This window comes from Lontra canadensis, unplaced genomic scaffold, assembly GCF_010015895.1.
Source record: "Lontra canadensis isolate GAN:19392208 unplaced genomic scaffold, GSC_riverotter_1.0 scaffold84, whole genome shotgun sequence".
Taxonomy (NCBI): domain Eukaryota; kingdom Metazoa; phylum Chordata; class Mammalia; order Carnivora; family Mustelidae; genus Lontra; species Lontra canadensis.
The window spans coordinates 6,579,375-6,590,710 of NW_022631078.1; the positions used below are offsets into that span (position 1 = coordinate 6,579,375).

General features: G+C 49.7%; 1 protein-coding gene and 1 long non-coding RNA gene across 2 annotated transcripts; one reads left to right on the forward strand and one right to left on the reverse strand.

The window, feature by feature from the left end:
• Positions 1-3,949: 3,949 nt before the first annotated feature.
• On the forward strand, positions 3,950-11,011 carry NDUFA6 (NADH:ubiquinone oxidoreductase subunit A6). The gene is made up of 3 exons (XM_032882858.1): positions 3,950-4,135; positions 9,645-9,760; positions 10,876-11,011. The coding sequence occupies exons 1-3, from the start codon at positions 3,997-3,999 to the stop codon at positions 11,005-11,007; spliced, it is 387 nt and encodes a 128-aa protein (XP_032738749.1). The 5' UTR covers positions 3,950-3,996; the 3' UTR covers positions 11,008-11,011.
• Positions 5,021-9,334, reverse strand: LOC116882449. The gene is made up of 3 exons (XR_004385648.1): positions 9,173-9,334; positions 7,861-7,867; positions 5,021-5,034 (listed from the first exon to the last, which is right to left on the reverse strand). It is a non-coding gene; the product is annotated as an uncharacterized LOC116882449 (long non-coding RNA).
• Positions 11,012-11,336: the final 325 nt, after the last annotated feature.

Consider the following 11,336-nt stretch of genomic DNA (forward strand, 5'->3'; position numbering starts at 1 on the left):
ATAAAACAAACCCAGAAACCTCATGCTATCGTCACTCCACATTCCCACCCAGCCCGCTCACCTGTTTGCCTTTTCTGAACCCTTCATATAAATGAAATCATACAATATGTATTTTGTTTCTAGCTTTTTTCATTTAGCATAATGTTTTCAAGGTTCTCCATAGCTGAAGAGTATTCCATTGCATGGATATCCCACATTTTTATCCACTTTCTTTTTTTAAACTCCATCAGGTGATGGACTTTTGGGTTGTTTCTACTTTTTTGGTTACTGTGAACAATGTTGGTATTAACATTTGCATATGGACAAATGTTTTCATTTCTTCTGGGTAGATACCTAGGACTGGAGTTTTTTGTTTTTGTTTTTGTTTTAAGATTTTATCTATTTAGGGGCGTCTGGGTGGCTCAGTGGGTTAAGGCCTCTGCCTTCGGCTCGGGTCATGATCCCAAGGTCCTGGGATCAAGCCCCACGTCGGGCTCTCTGTGCGGCGGGGAGCCTGCTTCCCTTCCTCTCTCTCTGCCTGCCTTTCTGCCTACTTGTGATCTCTGTCAAATGAATAAATAAAATCTTAAAAAAAAAAGATTTTATCTATTTATTTGACAGAGAGAGAGAGATCACAAGTAGGCAGAGAGGCAGGCAGAGAGAGGGAGAAGCAGGCTCCCTTATGAGCAGAGAGCCAGATTCGGGGCTTGATCCCAGGACCCCGACTGAGATCATGACCTGAGCTGAAGGCAGAGGCTCAACCCACTGAGACACTCAGGAGCCCCAGGACTGGAGTTTCTAAGAAACTGCCAGGCTGTCTTCTGAAGTGGCTGCATCGTTTTACATTCCCACCAGCTGTGTATGAGAGTTCCAATTTCTCCACATCCTCACCAGCGCTGACTATTATCTTTTTATTCTAGGATTCTATGGGTAAGAAATGGTGTCTTGTTACAGTTTTGATTTTATCATTTACCTAATGACTAACCATGTTGAGTGTCCTTTCATGTGTTTATTGGTCACTATGTACCTTTTTTGGAGAAATAGCTATTCAAATCCCTTGCCCACTAAAAAAAAAAAAATAGATTTATTTTTTAGAGCAGTTTTAGATTCACAGCATAATTGAGTGGAATGTACAGAGATTTCCCCTATATGCTTACCCCCCAACCCTAGCCCCCTCTATTATCAACATCGCCCCCCATCCCACCAATGGTGCATTTGTCACAATTGATGAGCCTCCATGGACACACCACTGTCATCCAAAGCCCACAGTTTACAGCAGGGTTCACTCTATGGGTTTGGACAAATGTATAATGACAGCTATCAACCACAGAGTATCACACAGAGGGGCGCCTGGGTGGCTCAGTGGGTTGAGCCTCTGCCTTCAGCTCAGGTCCTGATCTCAGGGTCCTGGGATGGAGCCCCGCATCGGGCTCTCTGCTCAGCGGGGAGCCTGCTTCCCCCTCTCTCTGCCTGCTGCTCTGCCTACTTGTGATCTCTGTCAAATAAATAAATAAAATCTTAAAAAAAAAAAAAGAGTATCACACAGAATCTCTCCTATCCATTCCTTGCTCCCTCCCCCCAACAACCAATGATCTTTTTATTGTCTCCACAATTTCGTCTTTTACTGTTACGCCATAGAGCTGGAATTATACCACATACAGCCTTTTCAGGTGGGCTTTTTTCACTTAGTAATATCCATTTAATTTTCCTCCATGTCTTTTTAAAAAATATTTATTTATTTATTGGGAGGGCAGGGGGAAGGAGGAAGAGTCTCAAGCAGACTCCATACTAAGCATGGAGCCCAGCTCAGGGCTCCATCCCAGGACGCTGAGACCAAAATTGGAGCCGAAACCAAGAGTGCACTGCCCAGCCCACTGTGCCACCCAGGTGCCCCTCTCCATGTCTTTTCATGGCTCGATAGCTTATTTCTTCCTAATGCTGAAGAATATTCCATTGTGTGGGTGTACAAAAGTTCATCTACCCATTAACCTCCCGAAGGACATCTTGGATGCTTCCAAATTTTGGCAACTATGAATGAAACTGTTATAAATATCCCTGTGCAGATTTTTGGGTGGACAAAAGTTTTCAGCTCATTCGGGTGAAGACCGAGGAGTGCGACTGCTGGATCACATGGTAAGACTATGTTTAGTTTTGTAAGAAACTGCGAAACTGACTTCCAAAGTGGCTGATTATTTTCACCAGCAATGACAGAGTTCCTGCCATTGGGTTTGTCACTTTGGCTCTTTTTTTTTTTTTTTTTTTTTTAAACTAGGCTTCATGCCCAACATGGGACTTGGACTCATGACCCTGAGATCAAGAGTCAGATGCTCTACTGACTCAGCCAGCCAGAGGCCCCATCTTTGCTTATTTTTAAATTGGGCTATTTGCCTTTTTATTACTGAGCTGTAAGAGTCTTATATATATTCTAGATACAAATACATTACAGAATAAATGATTTGCAAATATCTTTTCCCAGTTTGTGGGTTTTTCGGTGGCTTTTTTTTTTTTTTTCAATGAAAAGGAATATTAAACGCTACATTCATGATAGTGGTTACTCCTGGAGGAGGCAGGAGCATGGACAGGGTTAGAATTAGACAGGTAGATGTGATGATGTAGGTGTTGTGAGAGGTAGAGCACAGATTCCGGGGACAGCTACCTGGGTCTCAAGTCAGCCCTGTCCAGTAACTTCCTCTCTCTCTGTCTGTTTTCTCATCTGTAAAATGGGTTTAAAGGTGCTGATCCCACAGGTGTGTTGTGATGCATGAACAAGTTAATGTGCCTGGGGAACTCAAACCAGTGGCTGTCAGGAGCACAGTCTGCTTATATAAACCTTAACTCTTATCACCACTTTTTGGGGTTGTGGTTGAGGCTTCAAGGTTTCCATTTTATTATCAGGCTTTGAACTTGTATATGGTGCAAGCTTCCTTTGAATGCATAACTCACTTAAAAGCAGATACATTTTAAAAGGCAATACAAGAACAAAAATCGGATTTTCTTTTACCCTTTAAAACGGGAAAGCCTGGGATAGTTGCAGGGCCCTATTCCGTGCTGGCTGGGGTCTCAGAGCTGAGCTCAGCCCCTGCTCCTGCCCCTCCCCCAGCACCCTCACAAGGTGCACGTGACCTTGACCCCACACCCCCTGTTTCCTGGGGTGCTAACAGAAGCTCTCTGATCCATGAGATTAAAGAAGCCCAGGTAAAATGGTCTAGTGTGCGGCCTGCCATGCGTTAGCTGTTATTTCTCCCTTAGCGCCTCCGGACCTCCCGGGATGGCCAGATGACAACCTCAGTAGAAAAATGCCACAACGGAGGGGACACCCAGGACGGTCGATGCAAGCCTGCCTCCGGCTCCACGTTTCTGGGCCGCTTCTCACGGAGATGCACAGGTTAGGATGAAAAGGCTCTTGTCTGAAACGGGGCTGATGATAGAGCCTACCTTCCCGGGACGTGGAGAAGCGCCAGGAGGGCAACGGCCAGGAAAGCGCTTTGGCGGCTACACAGCGCTTCCGAAGAGTTGGTTTACTGGGGAGTGGGGTGGGGGGGGGGGAGAATGATGCTGCAGAAAAACCGCACAGGGGCCAGGCCGGCGCCAAGGAAGCCCAGGCGCCCTGGGAGGCTACCGCTGCCCCTGGGGACCCGTGGCCTCGGCCCCGGGGAAAGCGACCCGCGAAGCTCTGCGAGACTCGCGCGCCCACAGGCACAACCAAAGGAGCGCGGCGAGCTGGTGGCCGGCGGGACGCTGGGGGACGCCAAGGCCGCGACTCCGCGGCCAGCCTGGCGCTCGAGCGTCTCCTGGCGGCGCGGTTGGGCCACCGTTAGGACCGCCAACAGCTGAGCTGGGGTTTCCGGGTCTGGGCATGCGCATCCCCCCCCCCCGCGTCCTCCCAGCCAATCAGAGAGTCCCACAGCTATCCTCCCGCCTACCCGTGGCGCTTGGGGGCGTGGCTTTCAGTTTTAGCCAATGACAAAAGAGCTTCGTCCTTCGGCCGCCCCCACAGAAGGTGGTTTCTTTAGCAAGATGGCGGCGAGCGGCCTCCGGCGGGCTGCTGCTACGGTGCCCACTTCAGTGAAGCCCATTTTTAGTCGGGACATGAACGAAGCCAAGCGGAGGGTGCGCGAGTTGTACCGCGCCTGGTATCGAGAGGTGCCGAACACTGGTGAGAGGCCGCGGCGCAAGCGGGGCTCCGGATGCAGCCGCCCAAGGTCGCAGCCGTCCTGGCCTCCCATTTCTCCCGGGACGAGCTGAGGTCACCGACCTGGGCACAGGCGACTCCGGGTGCTTCAGGGGAGGAGGGTCACCCAAGCATTGGTGGACCCGACCCGGCGGCGGCGCCGGACTCAAAAGCAACCGTGCCCTGCGTCCGAACCGCGCTTCTAGGCGCTCTGGGCGCGTTGGCCCTTTCGTCCCCGTAATTCTTACCGAATCCGTGGGAGGGACTGTGGGTGACAGGCGGGTGAGGCATGTGAGGCACCTAGAGGCGAAGTGATGCCCCCGAGGCCCAGAGCCAGCCCTGGTGGATCTGGAACCCAAAGTCAGCCGTAGAGTTGCTGAATGTATTTACAGGTGCCCATTAGGGTTAGTGGTCATCTGTCTCCCGCACAACCCGCGCCCCCACGGAAAAACAGGCCACCAGAGAAGGGAAGTGACTTTCCCAAGGTCATCCAGTTAAGTCAGTGGTGCCTTTTCCTGTCCAAGTGAGGTGGCCTCCCACAGTTTCCCGAGCCTGCTCCCTAGCTCTGCCTGCCTCTAGCAATTCTTAGGAACTCCTCCTCCTCCCCCCCCATGACCTGCCCCCTACTGCCTCGCTGTCCCCTGCCTTCACTTAGATGCCCCAGAACCAGTCTGTTCACTGGAAGGATTGAAATACGAGGTCCCCAGATGCAGAGATTCTGTTTTCTTATCTCGGCATTACCCCTCGGCACTGCCCAATGTCCCTGATGAGAAAAGATCGGGGGAGATAAACTGTCAAGGACGGTAGGAACGTCAGGGGCTGTCGATATTTTGTTGTTTTGTTGATTGATGGAGTGTGTTTTAATGTGGACCGTCACTGCTGGTCTGAGAGGGAAGGTGTTGGTAAGTGAGCTTCCCTCTGGGCTGTCCCTTCCCTACGTGTGTGAGAGAAGCAACACAGACTTGCCCCCAGACCTTGCTCCTTACTAGCTGTGTGACCTTGAGCAAATTATTTCATCTTGCTGTGCCTCAGTTTCCTCATCTGTAAAATGAGCATGATGGTGATACCTTCTTCAGAGAGTAGCCCTTATTAAAAAGCTAATATATTTAAAGTGCTGAGGGGACGCCCTGTCACTTAGGTACTCATTGAATGGTGGCCACTACTGTTTTTATTATTACGATGATTATTATTACTGTTACTTACAGCAGGAGCATTTGTGCAAAATCCAGTTTTTTGGTGTGTGAGAACTGTCTCCTCCACAGTGTCCCTGTCCTGAATCTGACTTTCTGAGAGGTTGCTGATGACCAGAACTTACACCCCAGGATACAAGGGAGGGAGAAACAAGTGAACTGCTGGTTCGGGGACCGCAGATGTAAATGCTTTCAGGGGGCAGGTGAATAATAGGTACAGGGAAGTGAGAGCATCCAGTGTCTGCACGTGTGCGTGTGGGTGTGCGTGTGCGTGTGGGTGTGCGCGTGCCAGGGGAGGAGGGTGTATTCAATTGCAGATGTTTGAAAACAGAATGTTTGCCTGGCAGAATCCTGAGTGCCTAGAACCCTTTCTTGTTGCAGAGAGAAGTAAGAGGTGGGAACAAGACCCAGATGGAGGAAGAATCGTTTGTGATGGCTTTAAAAAAAAAAAAATCGATGGCTGAGTTGAGGACAGACTCAGTTATCCACAGTCAGCATCCAGAAGTTTTTAAACTATCCCCTCTCAGGAATTCCCCTCAAATACTGTTTGAGAAGATTATTCCAGAGTCGGAAGGGTCCTGAAAAGGGTGGGGGGGGGCAGGTGGGGAGGGGCCCAGGGGTGGTACCTCCTTTATGGAGAGGATTGGTGGTCCGTAGGTGGTCAGTTGTTCAGGCCTATGTCTACACTGGTGTTAGGCTATCCATGATTGGGACTCCAGCTGAGGAACCAAACCAAGAATTGGAATAAGTAATAGTATTTCTAATAACTAACATTTACTGACTTGCATACATACGGCCTAGCACTGTGCTAAATGCTTCACATTGCCCTATTTGAGGGTGGGTTCTAATTGTTTCCTTGTCTTGCAGATAAGAAAATGGAGGCACCTAAGTGTGTCTTCTCATCACACTATTAGTAAGGAGAGGAGCCAGACTGCAGACCCTGGCTACCCACCTTTTACACTGGCTCTTTGCTCCTGCTGAGTTTTCCCTGAATCTCTCAGGACCCAGTTACGCCGCACACGAGAGCGGCCCTTTGCTTGGCTGGTGGTACCCTTGCATCGGAGCACAGAGACAGAACTACCTTCCTTCAGGCCCCTCTACTGCAGAAGTATTAACTGAGGCTCGCTGGTTACAAAACAGGAGGTTTTCTGTAGAAATTATTTAATTTCCATTTCACTGGGATCTCTTGTACAATAGGGCTGCTACTGGATGCCCGGAGATACAAAAGTGAATAAAACAGCCCTCCCCTCAGGGGCCTTCCGGTCTAGTCAGGAAGACAGGCATATATCCAGGCAATTAAGACTTAGAATAGATGTATTTTAAGATGTAAAATAGAAGCAAGTGCTGAAATGTTTAACAACTAACATTTATAGTAGCTTTGCTGTTTATAAGATATTGTCACCGATTTTTGCCATGTTCCCATAAAGGAATTAGGTCTGAGGTTCTTTTCTTTCCTATTTTTTAGCTGAGGAAGCAGGCTGAGGAGGTTGTATCCAAGTCAAGGTCATAGTTCATAATGGTGGGGAGACCTTACCCAGCTGGTTTGACTCCTGACCCCATGCTCTTCTCCAGCACACTGCGCCGCCTTCCCATCTCAGGATCTCGCAGTACCTGGTATGAATGCTTCCTGAGTGAGCGGAGCAGACAGCTGAGGATATCAGTGACCTCCCTCTTGATATGTCAGAGCCTGGTCCTGACTCAGGAAAACCTTGACAGTAATTTTGGAAAAACACGCAGAGGCTGTGGAAAAGGCACCTTCATCCAAGAGGGGCACTTTGATACCTTCCTTTTGATTTTGATTTGATACCTTTCTTAGTCCTCTGAGATTTTTTCAAAACCGCAATTTCAATATTCAGAATTCAAAGAATAAGCCAAGAAGCTGAGTTGAGGGAGAGCAGTTGGAATTAATTTATACCAGGGCCTCTCAGCACACGTGTGCCGGATAATCGTTGTGGCGGTGGTCCTGTGCATTGTAGGATTTTTAACAACATCCCTGGCCTTTACCCACTAGATGCCAGTAGAACTCTCTCCCTAGTGAGACAACCCAGAATGCCTCCAGACATGGCCGTTTGTGCTGGTGGGCAGGATCGTTGCTGGTTTAAGCAGCAAGCACCGAGTTAAACCAAAGAATGATTGGGCAGGTCATCGCTTAGGCTGTTGCTGTTTGCCTTCCCACAGCCTTTCTGGCCCGGTGGAGGGGTGTGGTCAAAGGGTTGGGATGGGAGGAGGGAGATCAGGACAAAGCTATGGAATTTCTCTCCGGAGACAAGGGTTAAGCTGCGAAGGATGGGCATTCAGGGATATGTGAACTGACATTGTAAGCCAAACTGCATTTGTGCTTGTGAACATCTTCCTAAGGAAGAAGACTTACACACCCAACGTCCTGGTGTGTAGTTCAGGAGATGATGAAGAACGGGAGCAGATGGGCACCAGCTCCCCTGGTATAGAGGGACCTTTTTTTTTTAAGCTCCCAAGGTTGGGCAGAGATCTAATATAAAAATGCAGGAAGGGTCCTCATACTCATTTCCTTAAAAAAAAACACCAGATTGTAAAATCAAAATAAACAACCTGGATTCCAGGCCCACATTTGCCAGGGACCAATCGTATGACTTCAGGCAAGTACCCACGGTGCCATAGGCCTCACTACCCCCAAATGGGAGGATTCTGAATTCCGGGATCCCTGTTAGTTTGCATTTGTTTTTGTGTCTCTTTGTTTTACTCTCCCTCTCTTTGCTCTTCTCTAAAATTCTACTATGAGAGGCACCTGGCACCTGGTTTCGGCTCAGGTTGCTTAGGTATGGTCTCCGGGTTGTGGGATCAAGCCTGCTGGAGTCAAGCTGTACTGGGCTTCCTGCTCAGCAGGGAGTCTGCTTCCCTCTTCCTCTGCCCCTCCCCCACTCTCTTTCTAAAATAAAAAATAAAATTCCTACTATGATACACACTGGTGGGAACCCAGATTTATAGCATTTACCAATTTTCTGGGAGCTGGTGCTCCCGCCATGGTTGATTTTAAGCTACCAAAGTGAAGTCAGTGAAGGCAGATTGGGAAGAGAGACTCCCCAAGAGCCTTCTCCAGCACGCCACTGGAGTTCTTTCCAGTGTGAGTGATTTCCTGTCCTCTGTTAACACTTCCCTGTAAAGCTGCCTGCGGTTTCTGCAGGTGCTTATTCCCTGCTGGGATCAGCAAGGCAAGGTATAAGTACCTCAGCAGAAGCTTTATTTTCCTGTTGCTGGCTCTAAATTGAGTAGAGTTAAAGACTGAAACTTGATTGTTGATTCATTCGCTCACTCCGCAGCTCTCCTGGTGTTCAGAGCTGGTTCTGATTCTGTAGACGAGAGTGGACATGGCACAGGAATGGCCACAACACCAGGCGTCCTCACCAAATGAACACACAACCACATGCTCATTCTAGCCTCTGAGCCTTATTTATGCTTAATGTGCCCCTCTCCCTAGTCCTGCCCACCACACAAGGCCCTGTTCGTGCCCTCGTCGTCGGCGAAGCCACTGAAGGCTGACTGCCAGAGGGTGAGAAGACAAATGACCGAAACCTAGTTTTCAAAGGACTTAATGTGCCTCAGCTGAAGTCTCGGGTCCCTAAGGCTGTGCCACTCCTTGAGGCATTGACTTAACCAGGGATGCGGAGTATCGTGATTTTATGTTTGCATTCATGGCTGTCCCTCGGATCAGAATGTGAGAGACGAGTAGGAGTTAACTTCGAAGACTGCTCCCTCCTTCCCCCGAGTAACCTGATGTGGTAGTAATTGCTGGCCGGACCGAAGCCGTCCCTGCACACACAGCAGGCTCCCCGCGCCCTGAGCCGCGCAAACCCACACCCCGTCACCTTTTGCCGATTGTTCTCTCTGAGAATAAAGCTAACCTTTTTGAGAGCTTATTCCATGCGGGGCACTGTTCTAAGCATCTTATCTCCTGGAATCCTCCCAATCTCTCTGGAGTTCTCTGTGCTATTATCCTCCTCCTCTCCCTCAGAAACAAATACGCTCAGGCACGCAGAAGTTTACGTCCGCAGGACCACACGGGTGCCGTGACCGAGCTGGGATCTTGAACTGTGCTCTGCTGTGCTCTACCGCCGCCTCCGACGCGGTGGTCTGGTCTCCGCAAGTAAACTTTAAGCTCCTTGAGAGCACGTGTCACTCCTCTACAGCCTCAGGCACCTGGCTTAGGGTCTGGCTAGTGATGTCTGCTGATGAAATGAATGGGCAGCCTGGATGTGTTCACTGACTCCGTGTTTGTAAAACAGGTTTTCACCATGTAATTTCTTCCCTGAATCATGTTTCCTCTCTAGTGCACTTGTTCCAGCTCGACATCACTGTGAAGCAAGGACGGGATAAAGTCCGAGAAATGTTCATGAAGAATGCCCACGTCACAGACCCCAGGGTGGTGGATCTTCTGGTCATTAAGGTAAGTGACCCTCCCTGACGGGTTTAAGAGCAGCTGGCTTGTCCGGAGCTGCTCAGTTTTGTCTCCCAAGTTTAAAAAAGCAACTACCAGGTCAGTAGCTTTTGCTTAGTGTTTCAAAGAAACAGATGAACTTAGAGGTGGTTATCACCTGATTAAACAGAAGATTGCTCAAGAAGAATCCCACCAGGACTTGCATTTTTATTTTTATTCATTATTTTTTGAAGATTTTATTATTTGTGGGGGTGCCTGGGTGGCTCAGTGGGTTAAGCCTCTGCCTTCGGCTCGGGTCATGATCTCAGGGTCCTGGGATCGAGTCCCGCAGTGGGCTCTCTGCTCTCTGCTCGGCAGGGAGCCTGCTTCCTCCTCTCTCTCTACCTGCCTTTCTGCCTACTCGTGATCTCTGTGTCAAATAAATAAATAAATTCTTAAAAAAAAAAAAAGATTTTATTATTTGAGAGACAGAGCACGAGTCAGGGAGAGGGGCCGAGGGAGAGGGAGAAGCAGACTCCCCACGAGTGTGGAGCCCAAAACAGGGCCTGATCCCAGGACCCGGAGATCATGACCTGAGCTGAAGGCAGCTGCTTAAGTGACTAAGCCACCCAGAAGCTCTGGGGCTTGTATTTTGGAAAAAGACATAAAGAGGAAGGTTTGAAACTCTTCCTGAAACCCCGTTTCTGAAGTTACTGCTTCACCAGGCTGCTGCTAGAAGAGGCAGGCTGGGTAGCGGAGTCCTGTGTGAATGGGGTCAAATCCCAGGCCTGATCGTGTCTTTTCTGGTCATCAGTGCGAACTTTAGCAAGGACCAGTACGTACCGCAGGACGAGAATTTAGCAGAAACCCAAATTCAGCTGGTCAGGTCGGGTAGTCGGGCCAGGGGCCTGTTGACCTGGACGTCTCCCCTCCTGGAATCAGTTCGCTACAGAGTATTTGAAAAGCCGCAGAGGTCATTAGCCCAACCACCTCATTTCTAGATGCGGAAACTGGTCCTGACAGAGGATGTTCCTTGCCCAAGGTGACTCAGTAAGTCTGTGCCAGAGCAGAGCGCAGAATCCCGGCCTTCAGCGTCGCGTCCCTTCCCTCGGCCGCTCTGACCGAACTCCTCCCCGCGTGTGCAGGGCAAGATGGGGCTGGAGGAGACGGTCAACGTGTGGAAGCAGCGGACGCACGTCATGCGGTTCTTCCACGAAACAGAGGCGCCGAGGCCGAAGGATTTCCTGTCCAAGTTCTATGTTGGCCATGACCCGTGAAGTCACTGAGGAGAAGGGGCATGTTGGGGCTGAAATACTTTAGAGCGCAAATAAACTCAGTATGTGATGGTCACTTCCTAACGGAATTCCACTGGTGAGCCAGGGGGGAGTCGCTCTCCCGCAGTCGGTCTCCCTTTTTGCCTGAACCAGTGGGGCCTTAGTGTCCCCACCACCTGCTCCCTTTCCTGAAGTGTGTTTCCTCCAAATTAGATTCTCTTTTCTCAGAGCCTCGCATGTCAGTAAACAGGAAGGATGAGGCCACCTGCCCAGAAACTAGCCTCCTGGCTCTCAGGCTGGCTGACTTTCTTAAGGGGGTGGGGGTGGGGGCT